The sequence below is a fragment of the Lipotes vexillifer genome, unplaced genomic scaffold (genome assembly GCF_000442215.2).
Source record: "Lipotes vexillifer unplaced genomic scaffold, Lipotes_vexillifer_v1.1 scaffold19, whole genome shotgun sequence".
Lineage (NCBI taxonomy): Eukaryota > Metazoa > Chordata > Mammalia > Artiodactyla > Lipotidae > Lipotes > Lipotes vexillifer.
This window is the reverse complement of record NW_006793856.1, coordinates 447,802-469,598: the sequence shown is the minus strand read 5'-3', so window position 1 is coordinate 469,598 and position 21,797 is coordinate 447,802. Positions and strand designations below refer to the sequence as shown.

At 36.1% G+C, this 21,797-nt stretch overlaps 1 protein-coding gene across 1 annotated transcript in view; it reads left to right on the top strand.

Moving 5' to 3' along the window:
• The window catches only part of MYCBP2 (MYC binding protein 2), a 280,943-nt gene that overhangs the window by 173,320 nt on the left and 85,826 nt on the right, over positions 1-21,797 (top strand). The window contains exons 44-48 of the mRNA XM_007466789.1: positions 913-962; positions 8,137-8,309; positions 9,755-9,899; positions 14,192-14,407; positions 19,451-19,506. Of these exons, the coding sequence (XP_007466851.1) occupies positions 913-962; positions 8,137-8,309; positions 9,755-9,899; positions 14,192-14,407; positions 19,451-19,506 (640 nt within the window). The remainder of the gene's footprint in view (positions 1-912; positions 963-8,136; positions 8,310-9,754; positions 9,900-14,191; positions 14,408-19,450; positions 19,507-21,797) is intronic.

The following is a 21,797-nucleotide window of genomic DNA, read 5'->3' as shown; positions in this document are numbered from 1 at the left end:
CCAAAAAAAAAAAAAAAAAAAAAAAAAAAAAAAAAGAATAGTAAGCTGTGGAAGAGGGTCCCATTTTTGTGAACATTATATTGTAAGTATATAAATATACGTTTTTGTACCCACATGTGTGTACATTAACACATATGTACATACACATTATTTGCACACAAAATTTCTAGAACAATACATAAGAAACTGTTGATACTCTTTATCTTTGGAAGGGAGTGGCAGCAGAATTTTTCATTCTACACTTCTGCATACTTTGAGTATTTCCCTTTGAATATGTATTACTTTAGTAGTAATATTTTATGAATTAAACTATCAAAGAAAATTCAATAAATAAAATATATTCTGCATAAAGCAGTAAAGGAGAAAATGGCTAGAGAATACAGTCACTATCTTATATTTTCCTCTAAGTAACTGTTGTTTACTAAAGGTAAAGCTCTTCTACAATATAACCAAACTAGAAAGGCTCGGATTCTGAAAATTCAGTTCCCAAGAATAAAATCTCATGATCCCTGTGGCTTAAAAAAATATAAACAAATTAGTGTAAATGAAAGCACATGTTGAAGGTACCACTTATACAGGAAAATTTCCTCAGAATTTTGTTTTTTTTTTTTTTTTTGGTCAAAAAGTAAATACGCTAAAGTCAAAAATACACACTTGTGTACATAAATATAGTATATATCTTTTGAAAATCCCTTGATGTTTGCTTTTTGAGTATTGTCTTGAGAATTACAGCTTATATTCACACTGAAAATAGCATTTGAAAATTTAAACCACTGAGATTTATCCAGAACGATAATAGTTCTCTTCAATTTGGAATATCAGATTTGTGGGAAAGATGTCATAAATGCAGAAGACTAGAAAGATAAACTAAGGATGAATATATTTTAGTAAACCTTTTCATTTACACAACAGGTAATGAATTAGAGGAAGACCTTGAAATTCTTGAAGAGGCTGCATTACAGGTATTGTCCTGATAATTGTAAGGGTAAACTTTGTACATTAATTTTAAGCAGAATTTTCACTCAGATCAACCTTAGTTTTCTTGAACGTAGCACTCATTCATGAAGTATTTCATTCCATAATTGGCAGTTATAGAGATAAATAACTCATAATTTCTCCCCTTGATTGGAGAGACCCACCACATGAACCCTTATTGTACTGTGTGGTGGGTGTTAACTCTGGAGTGAGACGAAAGCCCTGCTGGAGGAAGAAGAGCTACCAAGTGCCAAGGGTCCAGGGGAAGGCTTTGCCCAGCGTTTGACATTTAAATTGGATCTTGAAAGAAGTTTTATTGACCAGTTAGAAAAAGGGGAAAAAAGCTGTTAGTAATGGTAATTTAAATAACATCTGTAGAGCACGTTATAGTTTACCATGTCTTTGACATTATCTGTCTATTTCTGCAATTACACTTTGAGGTCAGTACTTTCTCTTGTATCTTACAATTATAATAACTTCAGTTCAGAGATGTTTTGTGATTTATCTAAGAATTCAGCTAACTGGGAGGTAAAGTCTAATATCCAGGTCTTCTAATATCAATACTTAGAGTTAGTGGTTTACATTTTATTTATTTTCTGAAATGGATTGATCACAGCAGTAATAATAAAAACAAACATTTATTTGATCTTAACTTTATCACTTACTGTTCCAAACACTTTTCATATTTTTAACTCATTTAGTCCTCACAGCAACCCTGTGAATTAGAGACTCTTATTTACAGGTAAGGGAACTGAGGCACAGAGAACTTAAGTAACTGGCCCAGAATCACACAGCTAGTAAGCAGCTGGGCTAGAATTTGACCTCTAGCAGTCCTAAAAACCCAATAGCTTTTGTTTTTTTTTCTTTTAAAAAAGTTGAATCTCTGTATCTTAAGATACAAAAATAAAAATTAATTTAAAAATTATTTAATAAACATACTATGTGTCAGATAACATTCTAGCTAAGGAAAACCATCAAGTAGCTCATATTATCATTACAGGGATTATTACGGCTTATAGAATGTCATTTAAGCCAGATATAAAGAGGTCTTTATCGTACCGCTGTAAAGAGAAAAGTGATTTCCCAAATTACCCACCGTTTTGGCATGTAAGGTCGTCACTGTGATGGTCTAACACCTACTGCTTGTTAGGCAGATGGTGGGCATTTAAATGTGTTATTTAATTTAAATTTTATAATAGCCACGGAAGAGATATCATTTGATCACTAGTTTATACATTTCACTGATTCAGGAATGGTCAGCAACTTGTTAGCTCGAGAGCACACAGCAATAACTTGTCCAGAGTCCGGATTTGACCTCAGGTCTGTCTGACTTCAAAGATTACGACTTTGAAATTGCATGGCTTATAGAATGCAGAAGTTACTTGTGGTTAGAAATTGATAGAAATGGAAATATAATCCTTCTCTATGAAAACTATTATGTTTTGAAATTTATTATATGGTCATTAAAATTTTTCTAGAGTTTTAGCCCTTAAAGCAAGTCTTTCCAAAATATAAGGCTGGCTTCTCATATAGGTGAGAACTAAAATTTCAGTCTTATCTGCCTTTTTTTCTTAACTTTAATAAGACTTACACAGGCTAATTCAGTGTATGTGCAGCCACAGTCAGACTTTCATCTACTTTTTGCCCAAGTCAAGACCTCGGTACCCACCTGCCCAAGGGAACAGACACAACGTACCCAGGATAGCTGCCAGTAATGGAGACACAAAAAGAGGGAGACCTTTACAGCTGTCTTCGAAAGGGAGCCCTGGCCCTGACAAAGAGGGATGTGGCACATGTAGAAAGCTAGAATGGGAGGAGATGCACCATTACATCTAGCATGCAGATCTGTGATAAATCACTTCTTTTTTGTGGGAAGAAAGACACTGGAAATATTATCCCAAGTTTTTCCCTCCTGAAAGTTTTCTACCTTATAGGCTAAAGGAGCACTGGGTCATGGGAAGAAAATTATTTCCCCAAAAAGGCCTATCTAAAATTGGGTGCAAATACAAAAAAATTCATGTAATTAAAGTTTTATATTTTGCAATATAAAAATGTCAGATAGCCTTATCCACCAGAGGGCAGAAAGCAGAATCAAGAAGAACTACAGTCCTGTGCCTGTGGAATGAAAACCACATTCACAGAAAGGTAGACAAAATGTAAAGGCACAGGGCTATGTACCAGATGAAGGAACAAGATGAAACCCCAGAAAAACAACTAAATGAAGTGGAGATAGGAAACCTTCCAGAAAAAGAATTCAGAATAATGATAGTGAAGATGATCCAGCACCTCGGAAAAAGAATGGAGGCAAAGATTGAGAAGATGCAAGAAATGTTTAACAAAGACCCAGAAGAATTAAAGAACAAAAAAAAGGAGATGAACAATACAATAACTGAAATGAAAAATACACTAGAAGGAATCAGTAGCAGAATAACTGAGTCAGAAGAACAGATAAGTGACCTGGAAGACAGAATGGTGGAATTGACTGTCACGGCACAGAATAAAGAAAAAAGAATGAAAAGCAATGAAGACAGCCTATGAGACCTCTGGGACAACATTAAATGCACCAGCATTCGCATTATAGGGGCCCCAGAAGGAGAAGAGAAAGAGAGAGGACCCGAGAAAATATTTGAAGAGATTATAGTCGAAAACTAGCCTAACATGGGAAAGGAAATAGCCACCCAAGTCCAGGAAGCACAGAGAGTCCCAGGTAGGATAAACCCAAGGAGGAGCATGCCAAGACACACAGTAATCAAATTGACAAATACTAAAGGCAAAGAAAAATTATTAAAAGCAACAAGGGAAAAACAGCAAATAACATACAAGGGAAAACTCCTATAAGGTTAACCCATAAGGTTAACAGCTGATTTCTCAGCAGAAACTCTACAAGACAGAAGGGAGTGATGAAAGGGAAGAACCCACAACCAAGATTACTCTGTCCAGCAACGATCTCATTCAGATTCAATGGAGAAATCAAAAGCTTTACAGATGAGCAAAAGCTAAGAGAATTCAGCACCACCAAACCAGCTCTACAACAAAGGCTACAGGAACTTCTCTAAGTGGGAAACACAAGAGAAGGAAAGGAACTACAAAAACAAACCCAAAACAATTAAGAAAATGGTCATAGGAACATACATATCGATAATTACCTTAAATGTGAGTGGATTAAATGCTCTAAACAAAAGGCACAGGCTCGCTGAATGGATACAAAAACAAGACCCATGTATATGCTGTCTACAAGAGACCCTCCTCAGACCTAGGGACACATACAGACTGAAAGTGAGGAGATGGAAAAAGATATTCCATGCAAATGGAAATCAAAAGAAAGCTGGAGGAGCAATGCTCATATCAGATAAAATAGACTTTAAAATAAAGAATGTTACAAGAGACAAGGAAGGACACTACATAATGATCAAGGGATCAATCCAAGAAGAAGATACAACAATTAGAAATACATATGCACCCAAAAAAGGAGCACCTCAGTACATAAGGCAAATGCTAACAGGTGTAAAAGAGGAAATCGACAGTAACACAGTAATAGTGGGGACTCTAACAGTGCACTTAACACCAACGGACAGATCATCCAGGCAGAAAATTAATAAAACTCAAGCTTTAAATGACCCAATAAACCAGGTAGATTTAATTGATATTTACAGGACATTCCATCCGAAAACAACAGATTACACTTTCTTCTCAAGGGCACACAGAACATTCTCCAGGACAGATCACATCTTGGGTCACAAATCAAGTCTTGGTAAATTTAAGAAAATTGAAATCCTATCAACCATCTTTTCTGACCACAACACTATGAGATTAGAAATCAGTTACAGGGGGAAAAAAAAACGTAAAAAACACAAACACATGGAGGCTAAACAATACATTACTAAATAACCAAGAGATCACTGAAGAAATCAAATGACAATGAAAACATGATGATCCAAAACCTATGGGATGCAGCAAAAGCAGTTCTAAGAGGGAAGTTTATAGCAATACAGTCCTACCTCAAGAAACAAGAAAAATCTCAAATAAACAATCTAACCTTATACCTAAAGGAACTAGAGAAAGAAGAGCAAACAAAACCCAAAGTTAGTAGAAGGAAAGAAATCATAAAGATCAAAGCAGAAATAAATGAAATAGAAACAAAGAAAACAGTAGCAAAGATCAATAAAACTAAAAGCTGGTTCTTTGAGAAGGTAAACAAAATTGATAAACCTTTAGCCAGACTCATCAAGAAAAAGGGAGAAGACTCAAATCAATAAAATTGGAAGTGAAAAAGGAGAAGTCACAACGGACACCACAGGATTACAAAGACTACTACAGGCAACTCTATGCCAATAAAATGGACAACCTGGAAGAAATGGACAATTTCTTAGAAAAGTATAAACTTCCAAAAATGAACCAGGAAGAAATAGAAAATATGAACAGACCAGTCACAAGTAATGAAATTGAAACTGGGATTAAAAATCTTACTACCAACAAAAGTCCAGGACCAGGTGGCCTCACAGGTGAATTCCGTCAAACATTTAGAGAAGAGCTAACAGCCATCCTTCTCAAACTCTTCCAAAAAAGTTTGGAAGAGGAAGAGGAAGAGGAAGAGGAAGAGGAAGGAGTACTCCCAAACTCATTCTACCATCACCCTGATACCAAAACCAGACAAAGATACTTCAAAAAAAGAAAATTACAGACCAGTATCACTGATGAATACAGATGCAAAAAATCTCAACAAAATACTAGCAGATAGAATCCAACAGCACATTAAAAGGATCATACACCATGATCAAGTGGGATTTATCCCAGCGATGCAAGGATTCTTCAATATATGCAAATCAATCAATGTGATACACCATAGTCACAAATTGAAGGATAAAAACCATATGATCATCTCAATAGATGCAGAAAAATCTTTTGACAAAATTCAACACCCATTTATGGTGAAAACTCTCCAGAAAGTGGGCATAGAGGGAACCTACCTCAACATAATAAAGGCCATATACGACAAACCCACAGCAACCATCATTCTCAATGGTGAAAAACTGAAAGCATTTCCTCTAAGATCAGGAACAAGACAAGGATGTCCACTGTCGCCACTATCATTCAACATAGTTTTGGAAGTCCTAGCCATGGCAATCAGAGAAGAAAAATAAATGAAAGGAATAAAAACTGGAAAAAAAGAAGTAAAAGTGTCACTGTTTGCAGATGACATGACATTATACATAGAGAATCCTAAAGATGCCACCAGAAAACTACTAGAGCTAATCAGTGAATTTGGTAAAGTTCCAGGATACAAAATTCATGCACAGAATTCTCTTGCGTTCCTATACACTAAGAACAAAAGATCAGAAAGGGAAATTAAGGAACCAATCCCATTCACCATTGCAACAAAAAGAATTAAATACCTAGGAATAAACATGCCTAAGGATGTAAAAGACCTGTGCTCAGAAAACTACAAGATAATGATGAAAGAAATCAAAGGTGACACAAACAGATGGAGAGATATACCATGTTCTTGGATTGGAAGAATCAACATTGTGAAAATGGCTATACTACCCAAAGCAATCTACAGGTCCAGTGCAATCCGTGTCAAATTACCAATGGCATTTTTTACAGAACTACAACAAAAAAAATCTTCAAATTTGTATGGAGACACAAAATACCCTGAACAGCCAAAGCAATCTTGAGGGAAAAAAACTAAGCTGTAGGAATCAGACTCCCTGACTTCAGACTATACTACAAAGCTGCAGTAATCAAGACAGTATGGTACTGGCACAAAAAACAGAAATCTAGACCAATGGAGCAGGTTAGAAAACCCAGAGATAAACCCACGCACCTATGGCCAACTAATCTATGACAAAGGAGGCAAGGATATACAATGGAGAAAAGACAGTCTCTTCAATAAGTGGTGCTGGGAAAACTGGACAGCTACATGTAAAAGAATGAAATTAGAACACTCCCTAGCACCATACACAAAAATAAACTAAAGATGGATTAAAGAATTAAATATAAAACCACAGGAAGAACACTCTTTGCCATAAATCACAGCAAGATCTCTTTAGACCCACCTCCTAGAGTAATGGAAATAAAAATAAAAATGAACAAATGGGACCTAGTGAAACTTAAAAGCTCCTGCACAGCAAAGGAAACTATAAACAAGACAAAAAAACAACCCTTAGAATGGGAGAAAATATTTGCAAACGAATCAACAGACAAAGGATTAATCTCCAAAATATATAAACAGCTTATACAGCTCAATATTAAAAAAAAAAGAAAAACAATCCAAACCAAAAACGGGCAGAAGACCTAAATAGACATTTCTCCAAAGAAGACATACAGATGGCCAAGAGGCACATGAAAAGCTGCTCAACATCACTAATTATTAGAGAAATGCAAATCAAAACTACAGTGAGGTATCACCTCACACTGGTTAAAGTGGGCATCATCAGACAATCTTACAGACAGCAAATGCTGTCGGGTATGGAGAAAAGGGAACTCTCTTGCACTGTTGGTGGGAATGTAAATTGATACAGCCACTATGGAGAACAGTATGGAGGTTCCTTAAAAAACTAAAAATAGAAGTACCATATGACCCAGCAATCCCACCACTGGGCATATACGCAGAGAAAACCATAATTCAAAAAGACACATGCACCCCAATGTTCATTGCAGCACTATTTACAGTAGCCAGGACATGGAAGCAACCTAAATGCCCATCGACAGATGAATGGATAAAGAAAATGTGGTACTTATATACAGTGGAGTATTAGCCATAAAAAGGAACGAAATTGGATCGTTTGTAGAGATGTGGATGGACCTAGAGACTGTCATACAGAGTGAAGTAAGTCAGAAAGAGAAAAATATCGTGTATTAACACATATATGTGGAATCTAGAAAAATGGTACACATGAACCAGCCTGCAAGGCAGAATTAGAGATACAGAAGAAACGTATGGACACCAAGCGAGGAAAGCGGGGTTGTGTGAAGGAGGTGGTGCTATGAATCGGGAGATTGGGATTGATGTATATACACTAACATGTATAAAATAGATAACTAGTAAGAACCTGCTGTATAAAATTCGAAAAAAAAGTCTGTTATATGATACAAGAATATATATATATATATAATAAATTAAAAAAATAAAATATACAAATGTTCTCTTTTACCCAACAGGTGTGCAAAACCCATTCTGGTATTCTTGGAAAGGGTTTAGCACTTTCTCATTCACCAACTATATTGGAGGCACTAGAAGGAAACTTACCACTTCAAATCCAAAGCAATGAACAGTCCTTTCTGGATGATTTTATTGCTTGTGTCCCAGGATCAAGTGGTGGAAGGCTTGCGAGGTAATGTATATTAAGTACTACAGTGACTTCCTTTCAGGGCTTGCCTCAGTCTTCATTTCTGAAGAGAAATGAGAGGGGAGTCGTTAGGATGTTACAGTGCTGCCTAAGATAATCTAGTTTATGTGTTTTGGACTTGCCGAAGTATGAAATGGTAGTTAATATTTCAAAGTATTTTAAAAATATATAATAGTTGTTAAAAATATGTAGAACACCTGGTAAAATTGAGAAGTCTGTGTACTTGATGGTAGTATTTAATATATGTACGAAACCCCTAAGTTTATCACTATATTTATTTTAATACGAGTTTTTTCCAAATCTACAATTAATGCAAATATAAATTTAGAATTTAAGTTAAATCATTTGAGGTTATGGAGTTCGCATTTATTTTGTTGCTGTCTGCTTTTTTGTGAAGATGAAAAGAACAAATACGCTGACTTGTGATGTTACTAGTAAATATAGAAATTTGACTTCTTTCTGGCTTTAATTTTAAAACTACAGAGATTACTCTTCAGGTTTTAACAACCACAGTGGTGATTGGAGAAGAATAGAAAATCTTTTAAGTCAGCCTCCGTGCTATCTTTATGGACTTTTTATGTAATGCATGGCAGAATTACTCATTACTCATCTCACAGGACAACTTGAATGTAGATCATGGATATGATGATCATGAATTCAGGCATGGATATCACAAAGTACAGAGAATAGGCCAAATTTACATGGCAGAGAGGGTAGTAAGGGAAGATAGTTAAGAAATTGTGTAAAGGGAAGCAGCCGCATAGCACAGGGAGATCAGCTCGGTGCTTTGTGACCACCTAGAGGGGTGGGAGAGGGAGGGTGGAAGGGAGACACAAGAGGGAGGGCATATGCGGATACATGTATACGTATAGCTGATTCACTTTGTTATACAGCAGAAACTAACACACCATTGTAAAGCAATTATACTCCAATAAAGATGTTTTAAAAAAAAAGAGAAGATAGACAACATACCTTTAACCTGCTTGCTCTCCAGCAAGCAGAACGTCACTTCTGTCCCTGCTTTGACAGACACCCTGCTTCTTTTCCAGGCTTTCAGGTTGGCAGATTCAGCAGGCCTCCCTTAAAGAGTGTATTTGGGACTTCAAAGTATATGCAACCTAAAATGCCTTTTCTTGCTTATTTTAAATCAGCTATAGTTAAAATTTCAAATTTCCTGATTTTAAAATTATTTCTGTTTTATTTGTAATCATCAGAAATCGTATATGCTTCAGCATATTTTTTAATGAATTTGTCATTAACTATTTCCAAGGGATACACTTGTGGTCGTTATCACTGAATCAGAAATGAAGATACCATTTTAGCATTTTGTCTGATATAAGTTTTATTCATTTGGCTTATTTCATGTTAATCGTTGAAGATGTTGACGAATGTTTGGTTTTTTGTTTACTTGTTTTTTTCATTACTGCTAGGTGGCTTCAGCCAGATTCCTATGCTGATCCTCAGAAAACATCTTTGATTCTGAATAAGGATGATATTCGTTGTGGTTGGCCTACCACCATCACTGTTCAAACAAAAGACCAGTATGGGGATGTGGTACACGTTCCCAACATGAAGGTAACTATATTGGGATTGTATTAGTAGACAACTATGTACTGACTGTTGTAACTTATAAAATTTTAGAAATGGCAAGTGCTTAGAGTCCATATGCAGTACCCTCTTTAGATATATGTAATGAAGGAAGCCAAAAAATTGTTTAAATGGCTTGTTTATATTAATCAGTACTCACTTTCCAAGGTATCTATTTTTTGGTTTGTTTTTTTACGTTTTGCTAGGTGCTGTGGTGATTCCAAGGAAGGATAAGAAAGTGTCCGTACAAAGAGTGCTAAGCACACAGAGGGAAGGCCATTAATACATAAGTGACTGAATAAATCAATGAAAGAATACATTTTAAAATTTGTACCTATCTTTTAAAAGACTCAAATACATTTTGCATTTGGTACTGTTGAAACAAGCTTTAAAATATAATATTGATACTTATTAAATAAATTAGAAATACATAAATTTGTATTGTAAAAGAATGAGGATTGGAACTAGTCATGTGCTATATTGAAGGATATAGTTCTTTGGATACCTTTTCCCTGAAACATGAATTAATAGTGGCATTTCAGAGCATATTGTAATGCATGATACTAAGTCCTTTGTGATATAATATATTAATTAAATATCTTATTTTAAACTTTTATTATATTTCTGAAAATAGTCAATATTGAACGAAAATTTGTATAGGCAATCCCTAGCCGCCCCTGCCCCCCAAAGTTGTATTACAAAGTGATTTGGTTGTTTGGAACTTAGAGTTGATTAAGCCACAAAATCTTTTTTACTCACAGAGCAGCTGATTTTACCTCAATATTACTTTTTTTTTTTTTTTTTAACTTTTTTGATGAGGACCATTTCTTTTTTTCTTCTTTTTTTAAAAAATAAATAAATTTATTTATTTATGGCTGCATTGGGTCTTCGTTGCTGCACGCGGGCTTTCTCTAGTTGCAGCAAGCGGGGGCTACTCTTCACTGTAGTGCGCGGGCTTCTCATCACAGTGGTTTCTCTTGTTTCGGAATATGGGCTCTAGTGCTTGGGCTTCAGTAGTTGTGGCACACGGGCTTAGTTGCTCTGCAGCGTGTGGGATCTTCCCAGACCAGGGCTCGAACCCGTGTTCCCTGCATTGGCAGGCAGATTCTTAACCACTGCGCCACCAGGGAAGTCCCAGAACTATTTCAACTACTTGATTTATACCATGAAGAAGCACAGTGCCACTGGAGCCTCTAACTTGACTCATAATAAAAAAAGACAAGAGACATATAGTTCACATGTCTTAAGACCAGTAAGTAAAACTGTATGGAAAAGTATTTGACCCTGATACTGAACAAAAATCAGGCTCTTCACCAGTGGCTTTCAAAGTTTTGGCCATGACCCCCAGCAAGGATTTGCATTATGACCCAAATGTACATATATAGGGTGGAAGAGTATGTACTCTTAGTTACATACAATATACATAATACACATTCATACAGTATGCTGCACTCTTATATTTTCCCTTATATCTTACTTTTTAAAGGAAGATCACACCCCATCAAAGTGATTTCAGGCCAGCTAAGAATTACTCTTTAGAATGCAAAAAGCATCACAGATTATAAGAAAAAAATTGAACAGAAAAAAGTAATTCTGAAAGTGATACAAAAAATCACTCCACTCAAGGACAGAGTTTTGATCACAATACAATATACATTAATATATTGAGGGGTTTGTGTATTCACTGATGAATTTCTCACTTAAGTGTATGTAGTGAGTTGTTAAATCCAGTCTTTGAGCCCACAGTAAGTTCCTTATTCATGTGACTACGTTGTAGTTACCATTTTCCAGATAGGCATAACATTTCATTTCTTTTTAATGTTCATGCTGTTATGCCTATAGTGTATCTTCAGTTGTATTTTCCTGTGTTTCCACCTTGCTTTGTTGTCTCTTACTCCATTCTGGTACCTGGATGGTTAAATCTTACATTTCATAGTCAGACTTTATGCTTTATCTTTTGTTCTCCTCTTTGGGTTCTTTTTTTTTTTTTTTGCGGTACGCGGTCCTCTCACTGTTGTGGCCTCGCCCGTTGCGGAGCACAGGCTCCGGACGCGCAGGCTCAGCAGCCATGGCTCACGGGACCAGCCGCTCCGCGGCACGTGGGAACCTCCCGGACCGGGGCACGAACCCATGTTCCCTGCATCGGCAGACGGACTCTCGACCACTGCGCCACCAGGGAAGCCCTTTGGGTTCTTTTTTTAGCCACATGATCTGTCTTTCTTTACTTCCTCTTTTTTTTTTTTTTCCTACATATTTTGCTTCTTGAGGGCGAGAAGCCCTAAATCTCTTACTCAGTATGCTCAAGTTCATATCAGATTTATGTCTAATTTAGAAACCGTATCTAGAAAACTCCAGTAAATACTATTTAGGAAAAGTGATTTGCATACCTCTTGATATTTAATTTATTATATCACATTATCATATTAGCTGAAAACAAAATTAGTTCAATCTGTTTTGTTTTCAGCCTGATAGCACATGAAGTTTTAGGAGCATTTTAGACTTCTCAAAAACTATTGAAGTAACCTTATGTAGTAATAACCAATTATTTGGAACAAAGAAGTTGGTTTGCAGATAATATTTCAGTGAGATCCAGAATCCTTTTTAAAGCAGCGAGTGTTACTGGGTTTTTTTTTTTACCTTATAAAATGATTATTCCAAGGAAATCTTATTTAATGAAAAGAGAAACTTGTGTAGGAAATAAAAGAATAACAAATTTTACAAAGAAGCACAGTTTATGAAAGAAAGCAGAATGGTTATCATTTTATATCTCAGTACTCCTAGAGTATGAAATTATTCAGTGATTTACTTCAAGGTTCGAAGAACATAGGCAGATGTACTTCTGCTGTTAATTTACTTAGGGTAAATATAGTTGTTTAAAGAAAGATTAAATCAAAATAATACGTATAAAAGTAGTGGCTATAATTTAAAATCAAACGTCTTAGAATTTGGAAGCGTTTGCTTTTTTTTCCTTTTTATTACATTTAAGTTTAAAGCTTTTAATGGTGGCAATGTATATGAGCTGAAGAATTTTACCATGTATCTTTAAACTTATGTGTTTTAAATGTAAGGTGGGTTTTTAATATTTTCAGAGCATTATATCAACCCAAATACTGATTTCTCATAACCCCAACTAAAGATTGTGGTTACTTAATGGAATGTATTTGCTAGCTACACTTAACTTTATATATAGACACTGAGAGTCTCAAACTACTGACTCCCTAGAATCCGTTAATAAGAATAATACACGTTAAAGACATTCCACATTTCTGGGGTGTCTCTCAATTACTTAAGTAATATTGTCACTTTCTTTTTGCAATCCTTTCTATTTCTGTGAAGAGCTTGATGTTGAATTACCTGTTCTTGCCAACCACAAAAGTAGTGTCTGAAAAGAACAGAAGAAATTCTGGGTGACTCTCAGAATGATAAAAAGCTAAAGTGGTATTTAAATTGTTTGTAACTTTGTGGTTGCCTAGGGATTGAGTGTTTTTTGCCAATGCATAAACAAATAAATAACAATAAAATGTTTTGTTATAATTTCTGGAAAGTATTTCTGAATATTGTCTATGAGACAATTTATACTTTCAGTGTTTTAAAATGCCTTAGGAAGTCTGTTCTTTGCATCTCTACAGTAAAGCATAGATAAAAGATAGCCCCATATTATTGTTGAAGAAGCTGAGTTGGAAAGTTTAATTATCGATAGGTTGCTTAGCTCTAATAGTTCGTGTTGGTGACAAAACTATCTAACAGTATTCTTTTTGCAGAGCAAATAAACATCTTTAAGTTTTAGGTATAAGATTTGTTTTACTAGCTGTTAACTTCTAAGATACCTATCAATGGAGTACTTTTTCTTCTGCAAAACAGTATAGCTAAAATTGAGATCAGTGCTTTAAAATATGTGAAGATTGCTCGCAAGTATTTATACCTGAATTACCGGATAAAATAATTTAATGTTAGTCCCTGCAAGAATGTAGATTTGTTCGACTGTCCTTTCCTGGACTTTTATTAATGGCGGCCTTTGTTTTTATTTTGTGTTTTGATACTTTTGATTATTTGTTCCCAAAAACAAGGCCTCTCTTTTACACTGTGTTCAGGATCCCTATTGAGGTGGAACCGTCTTGATCATTCTGGCAATGTTAAATAATCTTTGAAAGGAATGCCCAAGAGGGACTAGTGGTAACAAAATGTATAGAATTGTGAGTTTATAATTGTGTAAATTGCTTCTTTTGATGTGTTACGGACAGTTATGTAATAATATTTGGTTTTTATAATATCATGGTTAGGTGGAAGTGAAAGCCGTTCCTGTTTCTCAGAAAAAAACATCTTTACAACAAGAGCAAGTAAAGAAACCTCAAAGGATTCCTGGCAGTCCTGCAGTAACAACTGTACCTTCTAATACTGACATGACTTTTGGTGGGCTGGCATCACCAAAGCTGGATGTTTCATATGAACCAATGATAGTGAAGGAGGCTCGATATATTGCCATAACAATGATGAAGGTAATTTGTTTTAGTTATCAGAAAAATTTTATTTTTTCACCATTCATTCATTTAACAGACATTTCAGTGATTCAAACTCAGATACAAATCACAGGTCTAGAGAGTTGTTGATAGATGTCAAACTTGCAATGTTTTTTTAAGGATAATGTTATTTTCCTACAGAGAGGATTTTCATTTGTTTTTGGCAGAAGTCTAGAGAGGTTTCCAGTTGTAGATCAAGTTAATTCAATCAGAGATTGAGATGTTTGGAATCTGGATTTCATTTCCTGCAAACGTACTTGTCTATTTTCAATTTACCAGTACTCCTAGGACACAGCCCTTCAGGGATTCAGAGTTTACCTAGGCCCCCTTTAACTTTGGGTTCTTCCAAATGCCAGGCTCATCTCTTTGGGTTTCTTACTTCTTTAGGCTTTTTAGCTCTTTGGTGCCTTTAGACAGATTTAAAAAAAATTTTTTTTTTGTCCAGCTTTTTTAGTTATCTTTAGAGGCAATGTTAGTCTAAATTATCAAGATGGTTGTTACTTGAAATAGAAGTTAGGAATTATGCTATTTTCAGAGCAGTGGTGAGCCATTGAAGGCTTTCAGTTGGAGGAATGGCATGATTAGATTTGTGTTTTATAAAGATCATGGTGGAATATGGAGAATGTAGTTGGGAGGATAATCAAGAGACATGGTTTGGTTTAAGTCTCTTTAGGAGACTGTTGACTTAATCTGGTGAGATATACTGATCCCTTGGACTAGACAGTTGTCAATTAGGGTAGATTCAGGAGATATTTAGGATAGATTAAGACTTAGTGGCTAATGGATATGGGGTAAAGAGAAAGGTAGGAAATAAAAAATGGAGTTCACACTTTGAGCTTGAGTAGTGAGATTGATAATGTTGGATAAGTGGCAGATTTTGGTTGAGGAAGATAACAGGTTCAGCTTTTGATGTGATGAGTTTTAGATATCTCTGAAATATCCATGTGAGGATATATAAAAAGAAGTTGGAACTACAAACCTGAAGTGATCACAGTCTTACCTCAAGAAAAGAATTGGAGAATCATCAGTACTTGTAATACTCATGAAATTATGGAAACAGATAATCTCTATCTAACGTGGTGAGAGGAGAGGGAAGTTCCAGGACCGGGTCCTGAGGAACATCAATATCAGTGATTCTCAAACATTTGTCCACATCAGAATCATCTGGATCTCTTATTTATTTATTTTTCTTTTTAAAATAAATTTATTTATTTATTTTTGGCTGCATTGGGTCTTCATTGCTGCGCACGGGCTTTCTCTAGTTGCGGCGAGCCAGGGCTACTCTTCATTGCGATGCGTGGGCTTCTCATTGCGGTGGCTTCTCTTGTTGCGGAGCACGAGCTCTAGGCACGTGGGCTTCAGTAGTTGTGGCGCGCGGGCTCAGTAGTTGTGACTCGTGGGCTCTAGAGCACAGGCTCAGTAGTTGTGGTGCACGGGCTTAGTTGCTCTGCGGCATGTGGGGTCTTCCCACACCAGGGTTCGAACCGACGTCCCTGGCATTGGCAGGCAGATTCTTAACCACTGCACTGCCAGGGAAACCCTGTGGAGCACTTATTTAAAACGGAGATTTTCCTACCATCCAAAGATTTAGATTCAGTAGGTCTGAAAAGAGGTTCTAAAATTCACGTATAAAACGAATATGCAGAATGATTCAGGTTCAAAAGCTATACTTTGAGAAATATTGATTTACAAGACAGATAAATTTAAAAAAAAAAAAAAAGAAAGAAATGAAAATGGAAACAACAACATTGGCGAGAATACTAGCCAAAGGGCTAGTACAAAGTAGGACACCAGCTCTTACCTTTGCCACTTTTCCCCCCATGTTGCATATGGCAACTCATTTCATCCTCATAACAACCCTATAAATGACTACTTCTTATTCCCATGTTACACATGTGGAAACTGAAGCAAAGAGAGGTTGAATAACTTGCCCAAGGGCACACAATGACAGAGAGTTTGATTCCAGATTTGATTTTCCTACTTCCCCCAACTACCTTATGCCATGTCCTGAAAGTCACAGAAAGCTGTTTAAGATGGGTTAGCAATGTTAGGCTGCAGAGTGAAGTCTTGAAAAGGATCTAGCAGTGATCAGTGATCTTGGCAGGAGCAGCTTTAGAGGCATAGTCAGTTGATTAATTTGTAGATGAAGAAGAAGTGAAGATAGCTAATGACAAAACGAATGTAGATAAGTCTTTCAAGGTGTTTGGTTATAAAAAGGAAGAGAGGAAATGGGATTGAGTGAAGGCTTTAGAGTCTGAGACTGAATATAGAAAGACATGTTTTAACACTGAAGAGGAGACAATTGAGAAGAAGGGAACAATGTAGATACTCCAAGAGATAATAATAGTATCTGTTGCTCAGGTGGAGGGATTGGCTGTACATAGGAGGAGTATTGCATCTTCCACTGTACCAGGAGAGGGAGAAGAAAAGAATTAATACAGTTGCTAATAAATTTGTAGGTTGTGCAGCAAAGAATTGTTTATGATAGCAATTATATGTTTTAGATTGGAGATGGGAGTGATTAATCTTAGGGTCAAGATTTTGAAACAAAGGGAAAAAATGAAATAGTCATTGTAGAGAACGGAGAGAAACTGATCAGAAAAGACTTATCAGACATCCTTGGAGAATCAGTTGAATTGAAGATCCTGTGTTAACAGTGCAGTGTGAGTCTTATGAACACGAATAAGATAATCATTTGGATTGAGTCGGCATGGACCTTGTGCCAGATAGTTCAACAAAAGAGCAGTGACTGAGAAGGAAGTTGAGCATATGGTGGTTAAAGAAAAGACAGCGGAACCCAGCTGGTTTGGAAGGGAAAATAAAAGTGGATTCAGAGAGAGAAATTTAAGGAGGTGAGAAGGACTAGAAATCTAAGAATAGATACGGTAGGAGTTATGGAGGCAGAGAACGGAGCAGGCCATTTTATTTTGGTATCAGAGATTGAACAGTTCTGGGTAACATCACAGGTCTGTGACTTTTGGTACGAGTGGCTGAAACAAAGTTTCAGTTGAGATTATTGAGGTTGAAGAAATAAAGGAACTGAAAAGCTAGCGTTTTGGATGCGTTGTCCACGATTAAAGAATTTGAAGCTAAATATTCTCATTCATTTCTTTTTTAAAGAGATTTAGTTTCTGGACTCCTTACCTCCCTAATTATTCTTTTAGTTTCCTATGAACATACTTAGGTTTGTGTAATTTCTTCTGAAAATCTAGTTACCAGAACTGAATTCAGTATTTCAGGAATGTTCTGAGAGGCCCAGGTTAAGGCAGTTACAGAATACCATTCCCAAACTGTCTCTCTGAGATATTAATTCTCGTTCCAGGAAAGGGGATTCTCTTATATCAACCATTCACAGATACTGTGTGCTACCCAGTAGTGAACTAAATATGGTGGAGGATGTAAAAGTGAGATATGATCTATCCTTTCATTGTTAAATAGAATAATATGTATTTGAGGGAAATTGTTGGAGTAGAAAACCCATTGTACTGTGAATCTGGAAACTTGAGTTTTCCTGCTATTAACACCGTTGTAATCTTGTTAGACTTACCCTGAAATTGCATTTTCCTCACTTGGAACTTTTTAGTAGGTGACAGAAGCTAGGTCATTTCTAAATCACTTTCATGAAAATAGCGAGGGTGGGGCGAAGGAAGGGGACTTGTGGGTGGTGTGGGTGTGCTTCTCTTTGCTGTAAGTATAGTAGTAGTTAGAAATGAATGAGCAATTGGAGAACTTTACCTGACCCTTGAAAGGTTAATTTGGAATTGCTGCAGGAATATGAAAGTATTGGAAATAATGCGACAAGTTTCATGTACCTACAACCCATTTTTATCTTTACATTTCACCAAACTTTTTCAGATCTTTTTGTTATTTCTGTTAAGCAACAGATTGTTAACAGTACAATTGCAACCCTCTATAAACCCTTCTCCCTGGACCCATTCCCATCCCTTCCCTAGAGGTAACCACTGTCCTGAAGGTAATTAATGGTTCTTCTTCCCCAGATACATTTTTTTGTATTTTACTGAGTACAAATTAATCTATAAGGAATATAATATTTAGAATTTTGTGTATTTTTCAGAAGTTTATAAAAATGGTATCATATGTACCCATCTCTTTGCCAGTGTTTGTCCAACATTGTTTTTAAGGTTTAGTCATGTAGCTGTAGTGCATTCAGTTCATCTGCTTTGAAGTATTCCAGTGTATTACTGTTCATAATTTGTTCATTCCCCTACTGATGGGCATTTAGGTTGTTTCTAGTTTTTTTCACTACTGTAAATTGTATTGAAATAAACATCCTCGTATATGTCCCCTTTTGCACATGAGCAAGAGTTTTTCTAAGATATATATCTAGAAGTGGAACTGCTGGATAGTAGGGCATACCTGTCTTCAGCTATACTAAATATTGCCAAAATTTATATGCCCATGAGCAATGTATCAAAATGCTAGATACTTCATGTTCTCACCAGCATTTGGTTCTTACCAGCCCAACTCGATGACTGTGATAGGATCATCTTGTTTTAATTTGCATTTTCTTGATCCGCAGTCTAGTTGAATAACTTTTCAAATGTTTATTGGCCTTTCAGATTTCCCTCTTCAGTGACTTGCCTTTACTCACTTTTCTTTTGTGTTGTTTCTGTCTTTTGGATTGATTTGTTCTGTATATATTATGGATTCATATCCCGTTAAGGTTAAATGAATTACGAATCCCCTTCTCCCAGGTGGAGGCTTAAATTTGCCATTTCTTTATAGTGTCATTGTTTTGGAGAAATTTAAAATTTTAATGTGCTCAAAACATATTATCTTTTTCTTCTTCTGAATTTGTTGATGTCTTATTTGTTACATCTAGGTCTTTAACACACCTAGAATTTATTTTTGTAAATGGTGTGATGTAGGTAATTGAGTTTTTTCTTTTTCTCCTGTATGGATAACCAGTTGTCTCAGCACCATTTATTGAATGTTCTATCAGTGCGTTAGCTAAGAATGTTTCTAATGATTTTGTGATTCTTGCTCATCTCTTTCTTAAAGGTTTATGAAAATTACTCATTTGAAGAACTGCGTTTTGCATCACCGACTCCTAAGAGGTGAGGATCATTTTCTCAAAGTGTAGCCAAAACATGTGTTGCCAACTGCTTATAACTAAGATCACCCTGCGTTCCAACCTTATCTTCTATAAATAAATATAGGATTTAAAAATTCCTGGTAGAGATTTTTTTTTTTCAACATCCTTATTGGAGTATAATTGCTTTACAATGTTGTGTTAATTTCTGCTCTGTAACAAAGTGAATCAGCTGTATGTATACATATATCCCCATATCCCCTGGTAGAGATTTACGACAGGTTTTATAATGTGTAGATTCACAGTTAGAATGTATTTCTACTGAACTGTAGTACTGCCAATATGTTACATAATACTAAGGTAATAAAGAAATAACTACTATCTAAAAGTATATAAATTGGCTTGTAGAGCATTGGTTAGTTTGTTTTTTCTCCTTTTGTTTCCCTCTCTCCTTCACCTAATGAGTGGCAGAGTGATTTCAGTGTATGTTGTATTTGTATTTTCAGTTATGAAGTCCTTTATTTTTAAGCCCCTGGGTAATTCTTTTAACTCCAGATTGAAGCAGATTTTCTGAAACAGAGTTTTTGGCTTACTATTTTATTTGCTTGTTAGAAGTACTTTTTAAAACAGTTGCTTGGAAAAACTTATTAGATGGATTGTACTTTAGACAGACCACCTTCATAGAATTTAGAAAAAGCTCTGAAGTGAATCTGAAACAGCATAAGTACTTGTATTTATCATATATCAATGACCTATTAGAAATTAACAGGTTACTATGACTTTACTCTGGTACGTATGCAAAGTAGAGTTTTAATGCACAATCTAGAAAGTGTTCTGTCAAAATAGTGAAGTTTTGAGAATGTATCTTTGTCTAGGAATAGGGAAGTAGCATTTTGTCTCTGGCTTAGTTTTAGTTACAAAATGTCCATTCAGTGGAAGCATATGATTTTTGTAAACTAAGTATGGACTCTGTAGGTTTATAGCATGATAAATAAGAACAAATTGGCCACTTGCCAGTTAATAGGTTTTTCTATGCTTTGGGCATTTTAAACTCAATTTTAAAAGTCTCTTGTCAAAGTGAATGCATTTATTATTTCAGCAAATACTATTAGGCATCTACTCTGTGGAAGGCACTGGGATATTTCTATGAACAAGATAGAGAAGGTGCTGGTTCTCGTGGCAGATACATTTCTGTGGAGAAACAAACTGTAAATAAGTAAACTACATAGTAATAATAAATAAGGGCATTTGATAGAGAGTGTTGGGGATGGGATAGGTCACCAAAGTATTGGATGGCAGGGGAGGGCTGTTTGAGGAGGCGTTATTTGAGTGGAGAGCTAGATGGTAGTTGGCTGTGTAAAGTTTTGGGGAAGTTCAATCTAGGAAGAGAAAATCTGGCGTAGATGGAGCTTGATGTCTTTGAGGAGCAGAAAGCGGGGCTGGAGAATAGTGAGCAGGAAAGAAGATGGTGGAAGATGAGATCAGAGAACCAGGCGATGGCCATATTACATAGGGACTGGTAGGCTGTGTTAAGTTTGAGTTTTCTTGTAAGAAATTTATTTGGAGGGCTTTTAGCAGGAGAGTGATATAATCTGATTTATAGTTTTAAAAAGATCATTGTGGCTGCTCTCTGGAGAATGAATTTCAGGGGAGCAAGCGTGGGGATAGAGAGATGGGTTAGAGACTCTAAGGTGGCTTGGACTAGTGGTGGAAGGGTCTTAGCGGTGGAAATGAAGAGGGTGTGGATGGATTTGGGATATACTTAGAAGGTGAAGCCAACAGCCTGCTGCTACAATGAAATGGGAGGTGAAGGAAAGAGAAGATCCAAGAGTGAATGTAAGTTTCTTCAGCTTCAGCAGCAGGATAGATTATCCAGCAGAAGAGGGGTTTGCCAAGATCGGCCGGCAGACCCAACCAGGCATGTCTTTGTAAAGTCATATTAGAACACAGCCTTGCTTATGAGCCTGTGTATCGTCTGTGGCTGTTTTTACACTACAGTGACAGAGTTAAAAAGTTGTGACAAAGACTGCTTGGCGCAGTAGACTAAAATACCATTACAGAAAATGTTACTGACCCCTGGTATCATGATTTTTATGAGGATGAAAAAGTCTGAGAAATGAGCAAGAGTGTTTTGTTTTGCTGGGTGCTGGGGTTAGGAGGAAATAATCATTCTTCTTTGGGTATATTAAAATTGAGATGCCAAGATGCCTCTTAGTTATGCAAGTGGGGATATTCCAGGGCAGCGGGAAATACCAGTTCGAAATTCAGGGGAGAAATAAATGTCTGAGTCATCTTTATACATATGGTATTTAAAAC